Source organism: Lemur catta, chromosome 2, assembly GCF_020740605.2.
Source record: "Lemur catta isolate mLemCat1 chromosome 2, mLemCat1.pri, whole genome shotgun sequence".
NCBI lineage: Eukaryota > Metazoa > Chordata > Mammalia > Primates > Lemuridae > Lemur > Lemur catta.
Window position 1 is genome coordinate 59,211,918 of NC_059129.1, and position 20,729 is coordinate 59,232,646.

Consider the following 20,729-nt stretch of genomic DNA (forward strand, 5'->3'; position numbering starts at 1 on the left):
GCTTCTACCTATAGCCTAACTATTTTTCTCATGTCCTGCTATAGCTGTTTTCTTCAGACCAGAGCCTCCAGAATGTTCTTACTATCAGGGACTCAAGCTAGCAAATAGCAATGAACCAATTAAATTGTAGTACATATTATTTTTCTGAATTAGCTTTTAATTTTCAGTGTACATTTAACCCACTAATCCCTAAAACATCCTTCCCCAATAGAATCAATTCCATGTGAAAATAAATGGAAGGTGGAAGGGGCTTACAGCCCAATAAAATAAGAACTAGTTATAAAAACCAGTAGGTATCATCAAATGATAATGTCTACCCCTTCGTAGAGTGATTTTATTCAAGCTGACAAATTTTTATCATCAGTAAAGCCTCTCAATTTATCAACAATTAATAGAATATTAAAATAAACACTAAAATGTTATTCATTCACCACTTGCAAAAATGCACAAAAACCCGTAATACTTCATGCACAAAATTGAGCAGATTACTTCATTTCTATAAGCCTTAGTTTCCCCAACAGTAAAATAGACACAATAATAGCATCCATTTTTTGTAAGAATTACATGATTTAGTGCTTATAAATAGTACATGACATGGTGTCTGTCACCATGTCACAAATTTTTAAAAATATTGGGTTAGTAGTTAAAAATTGTAGTTGTAACAATGGAGATACATTTCAAAATAACCTTCCAATTTAGAAATTTTTAAAAAATAAGTCAAGCTCTTCCCAGCAAGTAATGTCCAATTCCTAAAGTACTAAAAACTAGACATTTCAAAGCTGAGAACACAAAGAAAATTTCTCTCAGACTGAAACACTCTTGTGTTTTCTAACCAAGAAAATAAATCACTCATTCATTCATTCACCTGTTTTATTAAAATTATTTTGTTTTTCTATGCAAAATTAATTACTAAATAATATTTAATAATTTATTTGAGATTAATTTTAATAATTAAATGAAATTAATGAATGTCTAAGAAATTTTATGTTACTGTTATAGAGGTTCATGAGTCAAAAGTATAGTTTAGGAAATGCTGGCTTAGAAATATTAAAATATTAAAGTAACAATGATTACTGCAAATGTTTATAGCAGAGACCAACCGATGGCCCAATAGGAGAGAAGAACTTTTATTAGTATTAGTAAATACTAGTAAATATTAGTAACAATCTAAAAATTACTAGATATTAGTAAGTATATACAAATATATACTTAAAAATATATATATACACACACATACATTATTTAAAGATAATGTGATGTTTGTCAGAGAACGAACTAATATCTGTTGGAAAATAACAGATCATTCTATGCTCAATCTGACTTTGAAATACATATTATTTAACTGTTGGCTGTCAGCCTTATTAGGGACTCTCCAAGCACAGAAATGGGTTTAGTGTTTCCTGCACCTGTAAAGGACAAAGATTTTGTCCCTTTTAGTTTTTTCCCTTTTGCTCTTATAAACAGGTATAATATTTAAAAGTCACATCCCTTTGATATCACATTTTTATATTATCAGCCAACTATTAGCCTGATTAGAGAACTGTCAGTACAAACCAACTGAGCAAACCATCTATTTTACAGATATCTATGTACACATATACTCACATTTGTACATTAAATGTGTGGGTATCTGTATTATTTTCAAATTATAAACTTGAAAGAGGATTTTTTTTACTTAATATATATTATTTCTAAACAAACATCACATAAAAGGTTCTCTGGCTGCTAAATGGGTCTGACTACTGGGTATTGTGGCTTTAGGCTGGAGGATATGTTTTAATCTACACTTTTCTCAGGTTTGTCTACTTCTTATTACTTAATCATCCAATGAGCCTTACAGAACTGTCAGTTTGGAAGGCAATAAACTGTGTATGGATTTTTCTTCTTCTTTAGGATTTAGAAAGTCCCAATCATGGAAGCAATGAAAGAAACGTCCATATACCTAGTACTTCATTTCCTGACAATCGAAGGCATGTGTTAATGATGACCTTAGGCTCCTGGCTACAAATGTGAGACAGGGCTGACAAATACCCATCACTGGCCCTGAAAAACAATATGTGACAAGTTTTAAGATTAAAAACCCAAGTTCCTGGTATAATTACTAAGTGACTAAGTGGTGCATCACGTGACCTGGTTGTGACAGGCCAAAGGAAAAGTGAACTGCTGTATCCCCAGGGGTACCTATGGTTGGGGCATATCTTGCTGACTTAGGGATAAAGGAAGGTTCCATTAAGTTTTAAATATCCATAGGAATATTTATCATACAAATTTACATATATGATACAAATGAATTATACAAATCCATATAAATGTATTATTATTTTATATTATGTATATGTAATTATATATTTATATTATTTTGTATTATTATTTTTATAATAAATTATATAAATGTATTATTACTGGTTATCTCTCTCTAAAGTCTTCCTACAAACTATTACAAGAGAATTTTCCATTTCTAATTTTTAAAGTACAATATTAAAAGTCTTCATTGAGTTGAACATTTGGGTCAATAACAGGTTAACATCACTGATATCTAAGATAACAGAAAACACAGGTTAAAGCACAGGAACAATGTCTCATTTAAGAGGAGATACTGATAAATGAGGTGGGTTCAGACAGCTATTTATAGACAAAAAACACAAAGATTTAAAACAATCACAAACAAATGTTTATTGAACAGGCTTTGAGTTGGGGACATTTTTTTAAATCAGTTTTCCTGTCCTAGACAGACTGCAAAAAGTGAAAATACTTCGAGTTTTATGAGATCACCAACTTTTTCAATGTGTTTTTATACTTGTTTTGTTCCTTTATAATAGGGGGAAAAACATATCATAGTCATTTAAACATTAGTACTGTAAGTTCTTCCTCACAGATGTAGACATTTAAGTATAAGGAGATTGAATGTGTTACAAGAAAAAGGCATTGACCTGAAAGACAGACCTACATATGTACGTTCATTTATGTATACATTAATTAGTCACACAGCACATTATCAGAATCCTACTATGGAATAGGTACTAGGGTTATAAAATGTTCTGATGAAGTCCATCATTTAATAGACATTCATTAAAACACACCATTTCATAGCAATAAAATGAATGAAGTAATGACAGTATATATGAATTGAATGAACCAGAAGAAAAAATACACTTGACATCTACTGAATGCAGACAGTAAAGGTAGTCCTTGGGCAAAGGCTTAAAAAAATGAGTATTTAAGTTAGCTAAAAACAGCCTCTAATCCCAGTACTGTTCTTTACCAGCTGTGAGATCTTGGAACAAACCAATAATCTCTCTGGATCTGTTTCCTTATCAACAAACACATCATGCACACAACCACAGAGATTTGCAACATCACATTTATGAATCTACTATTGGGGAATTTTCCAGAAGTTGTACAAGCTGCTAAACTAAAATTATAATTCAGGCCTCTGGAATTTCTACATAAAAGTCCTCAGCTAATTTCTATATTGTTAAAGCCATACTCCAGAGACTACAAATAAGTAGCAATTTTCAGCACAATTTGAACTCATTTCTTTCTTTAATACTTTAGAAAGCCATACTGCATATCTTAAAATCCAGCTTACATTATGAAACACAGGATGTTCCCTATCAATTTATTATTATTCACTATTCTCCAGCTACAGTGGCTGCCGTTCCATTAAACAACTACGCAAAGTACATTCCTGCCTTGGGACTGTGGCACTAGCTTTTCCTCTCATCTGAAACCCTCTTTTCCAAATCTTTGCAAGTCTATCTTCGTCTTATCTCTATGGTCTAAGGTCACAGTGACTCTTCAGAAAAGTCTTTACTAAGTACTTAATCTCTGGTGGCCAACATCCAACATGGACCTCTCTTCAACTCATATCCCTATTTAGTTTCCTTCAGAGCATGTATTGCCATCTAAACATATCTTCTCCACCTATTTTATTATTTCATTCCCTGTCTCCCCCAACAAAAGCTTGCAAGCAGGCATCTTATCTGGCTTGCTCTGTGATGAATGTTCAAGTCCCAGGGACAATGCCTGGCACTGAGCTGGCTTTCAGTAAAAGAGAAAGGGAGGAAGGGAGGAGGTCAGGAGGAGAGGAGAGAGGAAGGGACAAATTTATAAATGAAACTTTGGAAAATCACCACATCAGAGGAATTAACTTCTCCTTAATATCCGTTTATTCATTCCATGTCATCATTCAAAAGAAAGCTAGTTGTCTGGGAAAGCAATCCTATAAAGTTTTGATGACATCACTCTTAACATGGATAACCATTTGTTTTCAACCATGAGATTTAATATATTCAATAATACCTCAGACTATGTTAAAGCTAAAAAAAGAAGTTGTTAAAGAATAGATAAATGATATTGAGCTTATTAAAAGTCACTGAATCCCAAGCAATAAGTATTCCATTCTTATTTGTTCTACATGAAAAGTAACATTTTGTTGCTTTTGTATTTATCAACCATTATAAAAAACAAAAAGCCAGAATGAGATGGCCAATTTTCTTCCTGATTTTCTTTGTCATTTCCACTGTATCTCATACTACTGACCACTCCCTCTTTCTTATAAATTACTTCCTCTGTTCCAATATATTTTCTTGCCACTTCATTTTCCTTCCATTTTAGAGCTGTTCCTCTTCCATTCTCGTTCCTGAGATCATCTTCCCCTGCCATCCTTCAAAGGCTGTTGCTCCTTAAAATTTCAGCTTTGCTTGTTTTTCCTTCTCTATCCCCAAACTCTGGTCAATTTTATTCATACCCTTGATGTCACATTTGGGTTAATGACCCTCAAATATATATATATATTTAGCAGAGCCCTCTCTCATGGGTTCCTTTTTTCACAAATCTACTCATCCTCTAGATATTATTAATATCACTTACACTTTCCACTCAAATCTAAGCTTAAAAGTTATGAATCTATGTATTTAACAAACCAATGTATAAGGTTTAGTATGTGTCCAACACCATTCAAGCACTTTAGTAAATATAAACTCATTTAATTTTGATAAAACTCTATGAAATATGCACTATCATTATTTCCATTTCAGAGACAAGAATACAGAGACAGAGCTAGTTCACGTCACTTGCCCACGGTCACTCAACTAACAAGTGGTGGATAGGGTATTCCCCATTGACCCAGATCTCCCAACATGAAAACTAGGATGTATCCTAGACAACTCTACCTTACTTCACATCAAAGTGGTCATCAGTTTCTAGTGATTTTTACCTCCTCGATAGTTCTCTGATTCATTCTTTCCTCTTTAACTTTAGTACATTAGTTCAATCCCGTACAATTTCTTTCCTGAAACACCTCAACATCCTTCTCATTTTTCACTGTTCCCCTTCCAAATACATCCCCTACACTGCCAGAAGTAATCTTTCTAAGACCAAATCTAATCGTATCACTTCCCTGCTTAAAACTATCCAATGACTTCATAATAAAATCCAAACTCTCAACACAGAGTATAAGCCAAAGAAGCTTCATCTGCGACCACCATGCTATACAAATCCTACAATCCAGATATACCCATTCCCTACAATTTCCTGAAAGTATAATACTTGTCTGTCAATATGTGTTTGTTCACATCTCTTCCTTTAAGCGTCCCCCTCCCCCGCAGGTTGAAAGGTGTGACCCTTCCAATTATGTTTTTACTTGCTTATCTCCTCTATTTTACCTCTTGAAAGCTAGTGTTCATGATTTCTATTTCTGTACACCCAGTATTTCCCATGGTGCTTGGCACAGGGTGGGCACTAAACACATGACGAATGAAAGAATGGACACAAAAGTGAAATGCTTTAAGCTTATCACAAGTGTTTTATCAGACTAATGAGACAAGCACTGAACAAAGAATGAAATTGAGTTTGGCATTTGTGATGCAGCTGTAGCCCTCTAAGCAAAGCTTTGATCTTAAACTTCCTTTCTAATTCTACCATTCTGTGATTCTCCTCTACTAAAAGTCAGTTGATACCTTTGCCAGCACCAGTTGCCTTAAAAGCAAGGCCACCAAGAAATATAATTCCACAACGCTGGGACTTGGATCAAATGGCATCAGATAGCAGGCATATTCTGGCAGTGCTCTGTGCCAATGTCCACATCTATTAAGTTTGTTTACTAACTAGTCTTATTATCTATTTCATGTTGGGATTTCTTTAGGGTGTGGTAAAATTGGACAGATGGGTTGAAAGTCTTCCTTCAGGCATAATACACATAGGATTGGGCAGATGGATTCCAATAAGCAACCTTTAGGCCTGGAACACATGGATGAAGCAGGGAGAAAAAAAATACACTATTATCTAGTGATGGGTAAAAATATAGTTGGGAATGGAGAAATTTAAAAATGAGATTTGAAATGTATAAAGTAAAGCTGAAAGTGACACAGTGTCACTCTTCTTCAAAAGCACAGATTTTTCAGGCAACCACGTATACATTACAGTAATAAGTAGCCTCCAAAACCTAAATATAACTTACAAAGCAAGAAAGACCAACCATGGCGAGAGGAGATGTCAACCTGAAATAAGTTTTCTAGTAATAAGAACAAAGCTCAATTGTATTTAATATTTCTACCAGTTAATTGGATGAGGATTTTATCGACTATTGAACAAATGGGCAAATGGTTGTAATCTGGGAGGAAAATATCAGAATTCCCCAGTGTGAAAAGAGGGACTAAAATAATAAAACAAACAGATAGGTAGAAAGTATTGCATTTCCATTCCCCTAAAGTCCAAAGGGGAAAAAAAAATAAACCCTTCACAGGTGTACAATGCAGAGATATGTATTTGTAGCAACACATATAAGAGAGTAGAAATTAGAGTTGAAAATACAGTCGGCAGGACCCACAACATGACATGGCTGGAAAAAGAAGTTAGTTCAGTCTTTGGCTGTGTTAATAGAAGAATCATACCTGTGTGGTACCTGGAAGCTGGCTGAGCTGGAGAGCCTCTGTTGACACTTCCCTTTCCAAACTCTGCCCTTCCCTACCCTGCCCAGTGCCCCAGGCTGCCGCTGACTTGCTGTACTGTATCAGTGACTTCTCTACTCTGACTTCTAGTTGAGTGTGGCCACATGATAGCATGAGCAGAAGACAGAGGGAGGCAAGAGAGTGAAGTCAGAGTATTTATTCCCATGGTTCCCTCCTTGTAGCTACTGAGTCTCTGCCAAGCAGAGGCCATGCCAACCATATGCAGATGTCCCTCTCCATCTCTGGACTCCAGTAACGACTTTCTTTTCTCTTTCCTTTATGGCAAGGGGTAGCAAGGATAACCAGCTTTACTAGTCCTGGGGTATGCCCCATCCCATTTGGATTTTTATAAATAATTCCTTTATTTAAATCTCCTCAAGTTGCCAGATTCATATGATAGCTATTTCCTATGGGCACCCTGGCTGATAAACTAACATTTATTGAACACCTACTATATGCCAAGTACTCAGTATGAGCTGTTATGTTTAATGATTTCAATATCCGTCTGAGAAAGGTTCTATTGTTACCCTATGTATGTCATGGATGAAGAAATGAGGTGCCCAGGGGTTGACTTGCTTAATGTCAAACAGCAAGCAAGTGACGAAGGTGGATTTGGGCCCACACTATCTGACTTGGAGCCCACGCTGTCCACTGCTAGACTCATCTCACTCTGTTCAGAATAGGTCAGGTCCTGCCAGAGAATCGTTCTTTCACCCAGGCTTTCAGAAAAAGTACACAAAGTTGTGTTAAGAGAGAGTGCCAGGAAGAGTGAGGGGATTTCTTAACTCTGAGAAATAGGAAGACTGTGCAGATTTGTAGTCTTTCTGAAAGGCAATTTGGCAGTATGTGTCAAGGACCTTGAAAAATGCTTTCAAGTCTGTTTTCCCAGGGAACTATGCTAAGACAGCAACTGAAATTTTATTGTGAATTAGTTGATGAGAAAATATCAAATCTATCCTATGATATCTTCTGAAAGAGTAAGCCACGGGTATATTCTGATACAAAGAACTAAAGGGAGAATTGATCTGTAGCTTGGAGGAGCAAAAACAAGCCTGGAATGGAGAGCAGCATGAGGACCCTAGGGCCAGAGATGTGACCCAATGACAGTGTATAAGCATGGGAGAATGGCCAACACAACTCACCTCTGGCCACATCTAAAGTTTGCCAAGGAATAGCCTCACTGGTAAACTCATGCCTTGGCTTAGCCCTCCCCAGACTCTATTAAGCAACCAGCTTGATGATACTATCCACTTCCCAGAGCACTTTCTCACAGAGTATAATTCCCAACACACTCAATGCTTGTGCCTTTACTCACCCACTTTCAGCTCCCCGCCTGCAATGACCATGCATGCCACACTCAGGACATTGCTTCTGTCCACAGGGAAATCTAAAGTCCCCATCACGTAGAGCCCTCTGAGGAATGGAAGATCTGTATCCACAAGGACAGTCCTGTCTGCAGGAGAAAAAGAAATGGCTCAGATATGTAACCAAAACAAGAGTCACCTTCTGTCCTCTGTGGACTTATTCTGGGGTTCTCCTGGCAATTCAGGAGCTACCTACATTGCTACCTATGCCAGGACAGATACAGAAACTGGAAGAACAAATAGTCTGCCCAAGGCTAGGCCTTACTGAAAGAGGTGGGGGGAAGCCATGATTAATAAAGACTGCCGTTGTTTAACACACCAAGTGTTATGGTCAAAATGCACTGCAGTTGCCCCAAGTCTACTGCCGTGCAGACACACAGATCAAATGAGCCCTCTACCCTTTGTCCCTGTCCTTTCACTTTTGGCTCTAGTTTCAGGGAGGTAAAGAACAGTAAATATGACCTTGGCCTCTAAAGGCAACCTATTTGGATATGAACCCCAGCTCTGCTACTGACCAGCTGCATAAGCCAACAACTTTATCTCTCTGTGTCTGTTATCTCATCTGTGGAATGGGGATAATAATAAAAATCTCTGCTTCATTCACAGGATTCTGTGAGGGTTAAATGAGTTAATAGATCTATTATAAAATCCATATGCAATACTAGTAAGCCATCTCCAATTCACTAATTCCCACTGAGTAAGGCAAAGTTCATGGTGCTTCATAAATGCTGGATATCGTCATTATCTGTACTGCTGTCCATTAGCATGGCAATCTTAGAGAGCTCACTGGACAACTTAAAACTGTTATTCTTCATCTCCCCTTTCATAAAAGTAGTTTCCATACAACTTGAGAAGAAATAATCATAGATTTTGCCTGAAATTAACCATATGAGAATACAGTATTCTCATTTAAAACAGTAAATATTTCATGTATGTCAAAGCATTAAGTGTTACTTTCTGAAGCTCGGTAGTAATTCAATGCTAATTAAAGATATCAAATAAAGGTTTCTGCTTACATTTCAAGTACTATAATCACTGATGCATAAAAAGATATGTAAAGAATTCTTTTGTTGACGTAATTTCATTTTTCATTATAGGAAACAATGCACCCTGTTGTTCTTAAAGACCTGTCCAAGCAAATTAACTTGTCATGAGATGTCTTTCCCAGCCCTTGCCTGCCTCCCTAGTTATAAGACTGGCCATCCCCTCCTTTGGCAGAGACTATAGGGTTGTAAACCAACCATTTCCCTTTTTCTCCTGTATACCCAGTTAGATAGATGTCAGTTTCCAGCCTTCTTTGCGTTAGATGAAGCCAGGTGACTGAGCTGTAGCCTATAAAACATAGGCAGAATTAAAACATAACATCTCTAGGCACAGTCCATAAATTTTGTATGCCCTCCCCCTCCCTCTTTCTCTCAGCTGGATGTGGATTGGTGGTTTTCAAAGCACGGTAGAGGCCCATTATGATGCAATGCAAGTTTTAGTTCTGTTAGTAAGCTATTCCCTCCCCTTATGGGCTCCACCAGTCCCCCTGACACCTTTCACACTCCAGTGACACCTTGTAAATACTTCTATCCAAGCACTAAAACACATTATCCAAATTATATACACACATTATTGTATGTAAGGAGGTAAGTGTCACTGGGTTGGTTCTCGCTGTAATTATATCTTCCTCTCCCATTGTTACTTCCTTAAGAGAAGAGACTGCTTATTTTTTAAAATCCCTAGTGTTTACTGTAATATTAATTATAAAGACACTAAATAAATGTTGCCCAGATCTATTGGGTTCAATCCCCTACATACCTTAATTTTGAGAGTTTGTGAGTGACTAGTACAAAATGAATGATGAGGCTAAACAGATAAAAATAAATATATGTCTCAATCTCATCTCTGCCACTTTTCAAAACATTCAAACAAAAGATTAAGATATCTAGAGAATGTTCTAAGTTTAGCATACATTTTATCGGTTCATGACTTTAAGATAAAAATTATTTTAAGCAAATATCCTTAAAAATAAGAGTTCTAGGTCAGGCGCTGTGGCTTACGCCTGTAATCCTAGCACTCTAGGAGGCCGAGGCGGGAGAATCACTTGAGGTCAGGAGTTTCAAGACCAGGCTGAGCAAGAGCAAGACTCCATCTCTACTAAAAATAGAAAAAATTAGCTGGGCATAATGGTGTATGCCTGTAGTCCCAGCTACATGCTGGAACTGTAGGATTGCTTGAGCCCCAGAGTTTGAGGTTGCAGTGAGCTATGATGATGCCACTGCACTCTAGTCCAAGTGACAGAGCAAGACTCTGTCTCAAAAAAAAAATTTTTTTTTTCTATAGTTCTATAAAAATAGTTTTTATCTATTCCAATCCATAGCCCATTGTATCAATGTTCAGCTATTGAACCTGATTGTACAAAACACTAAAATTGGTCCAATAAATGCTTTCCTTCATCCACAGAGTATTCATATACACACATAAACATATGATAGCAGGTGCTTTTGAACATGCTTCTCAGCTAAAATATGACGTGTACACACAATTTAAATTTTTCCCTTTGTTCTTTATCACATACACGTCTTAGAAAAAATTTTTCCTTTTAATTGCCCTATCAACTCCAAATATACCAACAAATTTCCCATGAATCACACACAGACAACCTGTTTTAGCCCCCTGAGTACAGGGACTATAGCTTCTCTCCTCATTTTTATTTTCTCAAGACCTAGAACAATATCTAGCACATTGTAGGTGCTCAAAAATAACATCAAACAATGCTCAGACACACAAATACACTTATGTGCACATAAAATTCAATAGCTATCAGAGGAAAAGTATAGAATGAAGACGAGAGTAGAAACATTGCTCTTATTTCTTTCTGTGCCAGACTTTTCACTTTCAAATTTCCTAAGTCCATCTGCCACCTTTACTCCTTCCTTCCTTTCCTTCCCCATGATGTGCCAAATCTTGTTGGGTGGTGAGAATTCGAAGATGAGTGAGTGATGTTTCCCACCATCAGATGAAGATATATATACAAATAAATATAATGATATACTAGAAATGACAATATACTCTTTAATTATACAGGTTAACTATACAGGTTAACTCTATCTTTATTCCCAACTGCTTCAAATTAGAAAGTCTATCAATCTGCCTATTATAACAAAATTCTGCTAAAATGGAATAAACATGCTTTATATAGATTTTTAATGAAGGAATTCCCCTTGTATCACAACAGTAGAGAGTTCAGCTATAGTTGCTAGTGACACATACGAAAGAATTCCCCCTGAAGTAGCCTCCAGAGCAGGTCAACTGCAAGCCCATACTGCCCAGTCCTCAGCTACAATGACACAGAGGTTTTCTCTTTTCTCCAGGTGCAGAAAGTCGGCAACTGTAGGCCACAATCCCTAGAAGTAGCATCCTTTCCATAAAAATTACTCAAGATATTTTGGAGTAATCACTCAGAAATGATTATTTGTACAACCCACTTAATAAACATAAATGATGGACCACCTCTGATTTAACTGTGGCCCAGTGCTTTCCTCCTTGGCCTGTCTTGGCCACAGCCATTCCAGTCTATTTTGTCAATGACCAATCTATCCTACTTGAGAGAATGAGCACTAGCATATGGAGGGAACCATCTGGAATTTCTGTTGCTCGATGGGAGGCTGATGGGGGAGCTGATCTGGAAAGAGGCTCCAAAAAGAATTAATGAGTTCCAGATGTAATTAAAGACTGCTTTTGCCCCCAAAGGGGCTCAGGACCAGCCACGGGGTAGTGCCTCTTGGTTCCGAATTACACCCTCTAACCACTTGTTCATCCATCAAGCACTAAACACCCACCATCTTTATCCTAGTATCTTTTGCCAAGCAGTGTTTTTTTTGTTTGTTTGTTTTCTGAAAGCGTTCTATTTTGACAATTATAAGACTAAAGTCTTAGAAATCATATCTGGAAAGTTAACACTAAGGAGAATCCCCTGAATTTCTCCATGCCCTAAATGCAACAACAAAAATGACAACAAAGAAGATTCAGTGTTTTATGATAAATGCGAGCCAAATTTAAAGACAGATGTCTCCGACAGAGGCCTAGAGCTTCGTCTGTATCAGTAATAATTTGATGACCATAGTTACAAAACATTCCATATAATTTCAACACTAGATTTAAATCCACTTTTTTTTCCCCAGCAAAGTTAAGGAATCAAGGTCACCATTGTGGAGCATTCCAAGGGTCTGACACTTGTCTAAATCCTGTAGAAATGAGATCAAGGGTAAAGGGCACAGATCCTGGGAATAATGATGGGGTCACATGAACAAGCATAATTTAGGGCAGGCAGCCCCACTGCTTGTATGCTATTCACTGTATTAGGCCCCATAACTTAGGTGGCGAAGACAGTTTGCACTACAACCCTGCCATTGTCAGCAACGCAGCCTACACCAACTTTAGACAGTTCAGACTTCTGACGGAGAGCAATGGCATGCAAAGGCAGAGTGGGACATACAAGGACTATTTGTGGGATTGTTATTTTCCTGTACCTTCCATAATTAATGGATTTGTTTCTCCATTCAGCCTTGGCCCCAATATTTTCCTATAAATATGTGAATCAAAGGAAAAGTAAATTTTAATGCTATTTGAATTACTATGAAATGATCTCATCTTCCATTTTAAAAAGAGAGTATTTTTAGCTCACAAGTGACTACTTTAACTACTTTAAGCATACATTTTATACAGTGACTGGTGGTGTTTTCTTTCTTTTGTGCTCTTGCTTAACTTTGGGGGAACCTAACCATTTATTCAAATAGTCTATCATAATTTATAAAGATGGATGATACACCCAAGAAATGTACTCCTGAAATAGAATGGAAGCTCTCATACATAAATAGTTCACAGGGATGAAAGGTTAACTGATTGACTAATCAAGTAGACTAATTTACTGAGATGATGGCATTCAGTTCCCCAATTTATTCTCTCCTAGAAAAAGCTGAACAAAGAAGTGCTAGAAGATAAGGATACATTTTTTCTATTCCTATCCTCTTTTCCAAGAGCTGCTAGGTTATAGCCTGCCTTTTTCATCACACCACACAGGTGGTTTCTTTGTTCTGCTCTGCCTAACATTTTTTTTCAAACTGGTCTTAAAAATAGGCAGAAGAGGCAGTTTCTAAAGTGCCCAGAGGCACATGATTTAAGACTGAAAGCCAGTTTTCTAACACCTTGAAGAAAAACCATCTGCCTGCCTAGTGTGTGTTTGGGGTGGGGGAAGGGAGAGGAGAGAAAGGGAGGGGCCGGGGAAGAGAAGAAAACAGCTCCTCTCATTCTCATCACGTGGGAATAGGCCCATTTAAACTTTGGACAATAAATTCCCATCCCACTCCCCACATTCACTCTCTGTGTCTTTCTCAATCACATGCAGACACGCATAATTCCCATAGTAGAATCAACATTTTAAATTATGATATTTTAATTGATCAATAAAATGTTTAACATAACAATGTTTATCTCTTCCTCTAGTCTATACCATCTGTTCTTCAAAAATATTTTGAATCTATTTAATAGGAAGGTTTTTAAGTAAAATTACCAACTGTATCAGATCCATCTTCTGCATCCCAAATTCTGTAAAGAAAATACCAGAAGGTGCTGCTGTTTTCATAAAAATAGAAAAGAATCTGTGCCTTCTCTCCTTTTGTCTTTCTTTGTTGTTTTTAATCTAGAGATGGTGTCATTCAGCTGTTTTCTCCATAAGATCTCAAAGAATTCAGAGTGGTCAACTTGGTGTTGCTATTTACAAGGTCCATAGTAGTCTACTTGCTCAAATGGTTCAAGTCTTTAAAAAAAAAAAAAAAAAAAAGACCTTGCAATCCCCAGAAGACTTAAAAACGAAGAGTATGCATTTTGATAATAAATTTAAGGTCAGATGTTAAACACATAACTCATTACCTCTGTACATTGTTAATGAACCCCAACTAACTTAGGTTTGGGGATAAAAATCCTTCTGCAATCCTAAACAAGGAATGATGCCTGCATATGTGAAAAGGTATAAACTTATAAACGGGTAACTCTCAGGTGAGCCAATTATTAAATTTTTACATGTTGCAGTTAGTATGAAAGCCAAACTAGGCATCAAAATTATTTTCCTCTGTGGGTTGGTGTTTTGATTTGTTTCCTCATGAAAAATAAGGAGACCAACTTCTAGTAAATAAGTATATTTTCACACTTTCACCCTGAATAAGAAAATATGAATATCTATGAAATAAGTGATTCAGTCCTGAATGAGGCTGCTTAGGCAATGGGCCAAGTAGCAAACATTGTATTCAATGAGTTTGTTTCTCCTCGTCAGCTCTTTTTTTGAAAATAAATTCTCTGTTTTTGTCTCTGCTGGACGACACTAGAGAGGGCAATATATCCAGAAAACGATGAGATCATTTTTTTTTCAGTGTTATTATTTTTTCTCAAGTTTTCAATTATTTCTTCTAACAGGGAGAAAAAAACCCAAAGCATTATTAAATTCCTTAAAGATAAATTGCTTGTATTCTATTTGTTTCTAAAAATTATATACATTATTTTACAAATGCATAATTAATGCTTAAGAGCAAGTTTAAAATACAGTACCTTACTAATAAATATTGCGTAAATTACCTCTACTCTGCATTTTAATATGTTGCATCAAAATTTATATTTTCTGAACAAACCAGTCTATATGTTACACTTCTAAATTCATAAAGTACTTATATTCTACATAAATACAAAACTAATTTATGTAGAAGTTTTCACTGTTCTCAATGTTTCCATATTTGTCCATATTTTTTGGAACACCTCAAAGCCTTTAAAAGTCTTTTTATAAATTCCAGTAAATTACATATATTCAATTCAAAGAGTTCTCACTTGGGATTTCCAAAATAACTGCTTTTCCACTTGAATTTAAATACTGTCCCAGAGATCATGAAGTTTCCTATAGTATTAATACACAATTCTAAGTATTCTAACAATAACATATAGATTCTACAACCTTTGCCAAAAGTCCCAGTACTCTAACATACCTTTACATGGCAAAGGTACTAAAATCCCTGGCCTTAGATTTAATCCCTCTTCTTCATCCAGGGTGTCTTTTCCCCAAGAGGAGAATGACATATAAAGAAAAAGCATTAGTACTGACCAATAAATCTGTTCATTCATCCATTCATGCACTTAGCAAATGTTATCGAGCACTTTGTCAAATACTGTGATTATGCCAAAGAAACAATTTTAAATAAAACAAGGCTCCCACTCTACATAGAGAAGTAAATATTTTTATGAAATTGGTAGGGTGAGTTTTGGAGGAAGAAAGAAGCAGACCTGAAGCCTGTTTGGTATTTGCTTCTCATACCCAACAAGGTAATCACGGCAAGGCCCTGGCAATATTTCAAAGCAAGGAACAATGTGTCTGTTTCTTCTTTCCTTCTAGTGTCCATCCATCTCTGAGAAACTATGTAAGTCCCTAACAGCCAGAATCCCACTGATCCCCACCCACCGACAGCCCCCACACACCAGGGTCTAAGCAGCCCTACAGCGCCCTTCGTTTCCCAGCTGTGCTCCGTTCCCTCCAGGCTGTCCTCGCTGGTACCTGACTACACAGAGAAATAATGCCTCATTGGGGCGATATAAGGATTAGGTGAAACAGCACATACGCAAGTATTACAGCGCCTGCCACATACCAGGTATTCAATTACCAGTTACTGCCTTCATAGAACAACTTCAAGAACAACTGAGTAATGGGAGATAATGCCATGACTGGGACAGGAAAGCGGGAGGAGGCGCAGATTATGCGGGGAGAGGACAGGATTAGAGTGTTCCCTCTGGGTTACTTTAGTCTGAGATATCTGTATGTCACAGGAGATTTCAAGCGGACAGTTGGACCTCTGGGTCTGATATTTGGAAAACGAAAAAACATTTTTACGGTTTCAAATAGTGTCGATGGCTTCACAACTAGCCAATTTATGTTCTCAGAAATCTCCAAGGAACCAAAGACAGAATGAGAAGAGTCAGTATCTAGACGACAGGGCCTCAAAGGAAACCTTTTAATTATATGGAGCATATTAACAAAAATGTGTGCTTGCTGATAAGGAAGTGTCCTGTAGACAGGGAGAGACTGCAGACTAGGGAGAGGAAGGAGACAGCTAATGGACCCGAGGTCCCTGAAAAGGAAGAGCAGCATAGGATGCGGGAACACCAGGTGGGATTGTTTCTGAGAGAAGCTAAAACACTTTATCACAGCAGGAGGGAAGAATGAGGAGACAACAGCACTGCAATCTATATGCACTTGTCTCCTTTCAAGAGGAACTGAGGATTAGTACAAAGAGTAAAAATTAAAATACCCTGCAAAAGACTGTGAATTTAGGACACACTTTTAGTGCACCTCTAAATCGTATAATGTAAACATTAGATTCCACCTGCCAATAACCAATCTGATGATCTCTATTACCAAACTGTGTGTGTGAAATAAATCTATCTATCTAGGCATTTGGCTTAGTATCTCCCCAAAAAACTTTATTACCTTAACACCATCTGACCAGTGTTCTTTTAAAAGTAACTCATGAGAACTAATACATAAGAATGAGTGACTGATGTGTAAGTACATGAGATAGTTAATGTACTTAATGCATGTGTGTCTAGATGTCTATACATCAAACCAAACACATTGAAAAAACCATCGTATGATTCCTTTTATATGAACTATCTAGAATAGGCAAATCCACAGACAGAAGCTAGATTAGCGGTTGCCTGGGGTTTGGAAAGATGAGGGATTAGGGAGCTATGGCTAAGGGATATGGAGTTTCTTTTGGGGACAATGAAATGTTCCAAAATTGATGGCAGTGATGGTTGCACAACTCTGTAAATATACTAAAAACCAAGAATTATACATTTTAAATGAACGAATTTTAAGGTATGTGAATTATTTCTCAATAAATCTCTTAAAAATTGAAGTATTTTATGTACCAATATGGATCAATTTTCAAATTGTATCTTTTAATGCAAGGTATACACAGTATACAGTTTGTAATATGTTGTCATTTATGTAAAAGGAGGGGATAAGAAAAAATATACATATGTATGTGTGATTTTCTTTTTAATTTTTGTATATGCAGCATAGAATATCTTGGGAAAGATACCCAAGGAACTAATAACATTGTTATTTACAGGAAATGAAACTGGATAGCTGGAAGACAGTGAAGGGAGAATTTTCAACAAGTATTTTTTTGTGCCTTTGAATTTTGAACAATGTAAATACATTGCCTATTTAAAAATTTTTTTAATCTTGCAGAGAGAAGGAGAGACGTCTAATTTTCTCTTAATGAATTATGTTATTAGATTTTTCTTCTGAGGTAGAACCATCCTTGCATTCCGAGGATTAAATACTATTTAATTGTGATTTATGATTCTTTTAAAGTATAGGTACATTTGGTTTGCTAAGCCTTCTCATCAATGTCAATTACATTAGCTTCTAATTTTCTTTCTTTGTGCTTTCTTCTTCTAATTTTAGAATCAAATCTATAGCCTTAAGAATGAATTGGGAAGCTTTCTATCTTTTTCTGGGGTCTAAATAAAAGTTCATAATATGGTGATTTTGTGTTACTTGAAGGTATGTTTTACAGTTTTTAAGAAACATCCTGGGTGATCTCAGATGTAGGTGGGTTATGGACACCACTTTGAAAATCAACTGGCCTCCCACTTGTACAATGAGGCAAAAATATGTTTGTTGTTGTATTGCTTGTGAAGAATTTGGAGGGGGACTTAAGTATTCATCATCAAGATAGTAGTTCAATAAATCATACTATGTTCCTACTCTGGGACACTATGCAGTCATTTAAAAGGATGGAGTATATTTGTCTTTACTGATATGACAGTATCTCCATGATGTATTGTTAATTTTTTTAACAGTCACATATGAATACTCAGAACATACTTTTTTCATTGCTAAATTGAGGAACATCTTCGCATGGCATATATGAGCTCTAGAGTCAAACTGTTGGGTCTAAATTGTGTCCCTCTACCAATCAGCTTCATGATCTCCTCCTCAGGGACCTGATAAGAGAAACAGTGCTCATTGGGTGGTTATGAGGATTCCAAAGTGAATTCATCTGCAATGCTCAGGATGGAAACTGACATATAGCAAAATACTCAATATTGTTAAAGTTATATATTATATAAATAAACACATTAAAAAGAACAACATAATCCCAATTAAGAATAGCAAATATCCAAGGGAGGGCAAGAAGAAAGGTCTAAGAGTTCTCGGATATTTTGCTTTGTAAGAGCGCTATCCAAAAAGTATCCAGCCATTATTAATATAACAAGAACAGTTTGCACAACATCAGTGTAACCTGGAAGTCAAAGAGAGTGGACCATAATGCACATGCATGAACAATGAGGACCTCATTGTTCTAGTCAGTGGGGCGCTAGACACTATTGAGTGAGCATGTGCACTGTGTGGGCATCGCATTCAAAATGACTGAGCGAGCAGAGCAACGAATCTGCACCACATTTTGCATTAAGCTTGAACATTCCTCCGCGGAAACCATTCGGATGATTCAGAAGGCTTTCAGGGATGATGTCATGAGTGCAGCGCAAATAAAAGTGTAGCACAAACGCTTCAAAGATGGTTGAGAATCTGTTGGAAGTGATCCACGTTCTGGAAGGCCTGCAACAAGCAGAACACCTGAGCATATTGAATGTGTACAGGTTAGGTTGAGACGCTGGGAGAACCATGTGAGGTCCTCAGGTGCCTGCTTCAAAGGGGTATGAGGCATCACTGTCCTAGGTACAATGTTTCTTGTATCTTGTATCTTCCTCAATAAATGTCTTGATTTTTCATATTACATGGCTGGATACTTTCTGGACAGACCTCATATATGTTTATGTCGATTATTTTGGATAGGCAAAAAATGTATTATTTAAAAACGTTTAAAAGAATAAAGTAACAGAAAGCTAATAATTAATTGTAAGGATGTCCAGTAGTTATATAGAATTGGATATAGAAGACAAACAAGGAAAATATTGAACCTTCACTTAGGTACAAAGCGGCACGGAGGCCAGTTTGGATAGAGCGTCAGGAATCAGACATCCCTAGATTCAAATCCTACTCAGCCACTTTCTGGCTGTGGGGCCCAGGGAATATTACTCACTCCCTAAGCCAAGGTTTTTCCAAAGTGTGCTCCATGGATATCCTACTTCATTCAGTATCTCTTGCAGACCTGGTTCAAAATATAGATCACTGGTATTTTCAAATCTTCTCCGTTGATTCTTATGCATGCTAAAGTTTAAGATCTTCAGCTCTCAATCTTGGTTACCCCATATGTAAAACATGGTACTAATGTCACACTGTCTTTATGAGGCTTTTGTGAGATAACATAAATATTTAACATAGTGCCAGTTACATGAAAAAACTGAACTCATGTTAAATATTATCTTATAATAATCAATATATTATTACTAGTACTACCGTTGTTATCACTATACCCTAATTACTGTTCCTATTATTAAATGAAGGAACTAATACCTCCTCAGTGTGTCATAGGCTTCTATAGCCTTATTTTTACATAACTTATTCCCTTTATTGACTCAAAAAATTATATTTGAATACTTCTACTATTTCCTGCAGCACTTTGTGCTGGTAGTATTTTATGGGCTTCTGATTTTAACCTCGCCCCTCCGCCCAGTATTATTCAAGTAACTTGGGATCTTGAGAAGGCAAGTGCAGCACTTGGCACTCAAATTCTGGCATGGTCCATTATTAATGCAATGTGATTTGAGTTTGCCCGTGATGGAAGATGGTGGAATAGGATGGGGAGAAGAAAATACTGGAATAGTAGAGGTTATAAAATCATGGTTAAAGTTTTTCCCTTCTGGGTAAGGTTTGTGCTAAATATGATGTGGCAAAAACTATATTATCAATAAAATGTTCTATTTTCTGGGAACCAGCCAATGTCTCCCTTCTCTTTGTTACCTGAAAATCCTTGGCATGAAGCTACATGAGTCTTTGGTCCTGGTTCTCCTTTCCCTTTGGGGGCAAAAAAAAAAAGGCTCACAGAGCTTTAGGGAAGAGGCTCATAACCATACTTAATGTACAAAAGCTGTTATTTCCATACAAACTGCTGCTTTCCCAGAAAAATGTAAAAGTCCTCTTTAACAGTTTAAAATCCTTTAACTATTTCCTTCCTTTTCCACTTGAACTAGAGGGCCAGCCTGCTCTGCCTAAAACCTTCGCTCAAGTGGCACTTTCAGATGAGTAAGATAATGTAAGAAGTATTAGAAGGCTTTTTGATTCATTTAGTCTGGCAAAATATCGTTGCATGTGTTACACGCCTGCCAGGTGCATACACTAGGAGTCTCAGTGTTACTCTCCTGTTCCCTCAGTCACAAATAATATCCTCACCGCACTAGGATTTAGGCCTAGCACTGC

The 20,729-nt window shown here is 36.8% G+C and overlaps 1 protein-coding gene across 1 annotated transcript in view; it reads right to left on the reverse strand.

The window, feature by feature from the left end:
* The window catches only part of PKHD1 (PKHD1 ciliary IPT domain containing fibrocystin/polyductin), a 414,564-nt gene that overhangs the window by 138,202 nt on the left and 255,633 nt on the right, over positions 1–20,729 (reverse strand). Inside the window, exon 53 of the mRNA XM_045543725.1 lies at positions 8,266–8,403. Coding sequence (XP_045399681.1) covers positions 8,266–8,403 — 138 coding nt within the window. The remainder of the gene's footprint in view (positions 1–8,265; positions 8,404–20,729) is intronic.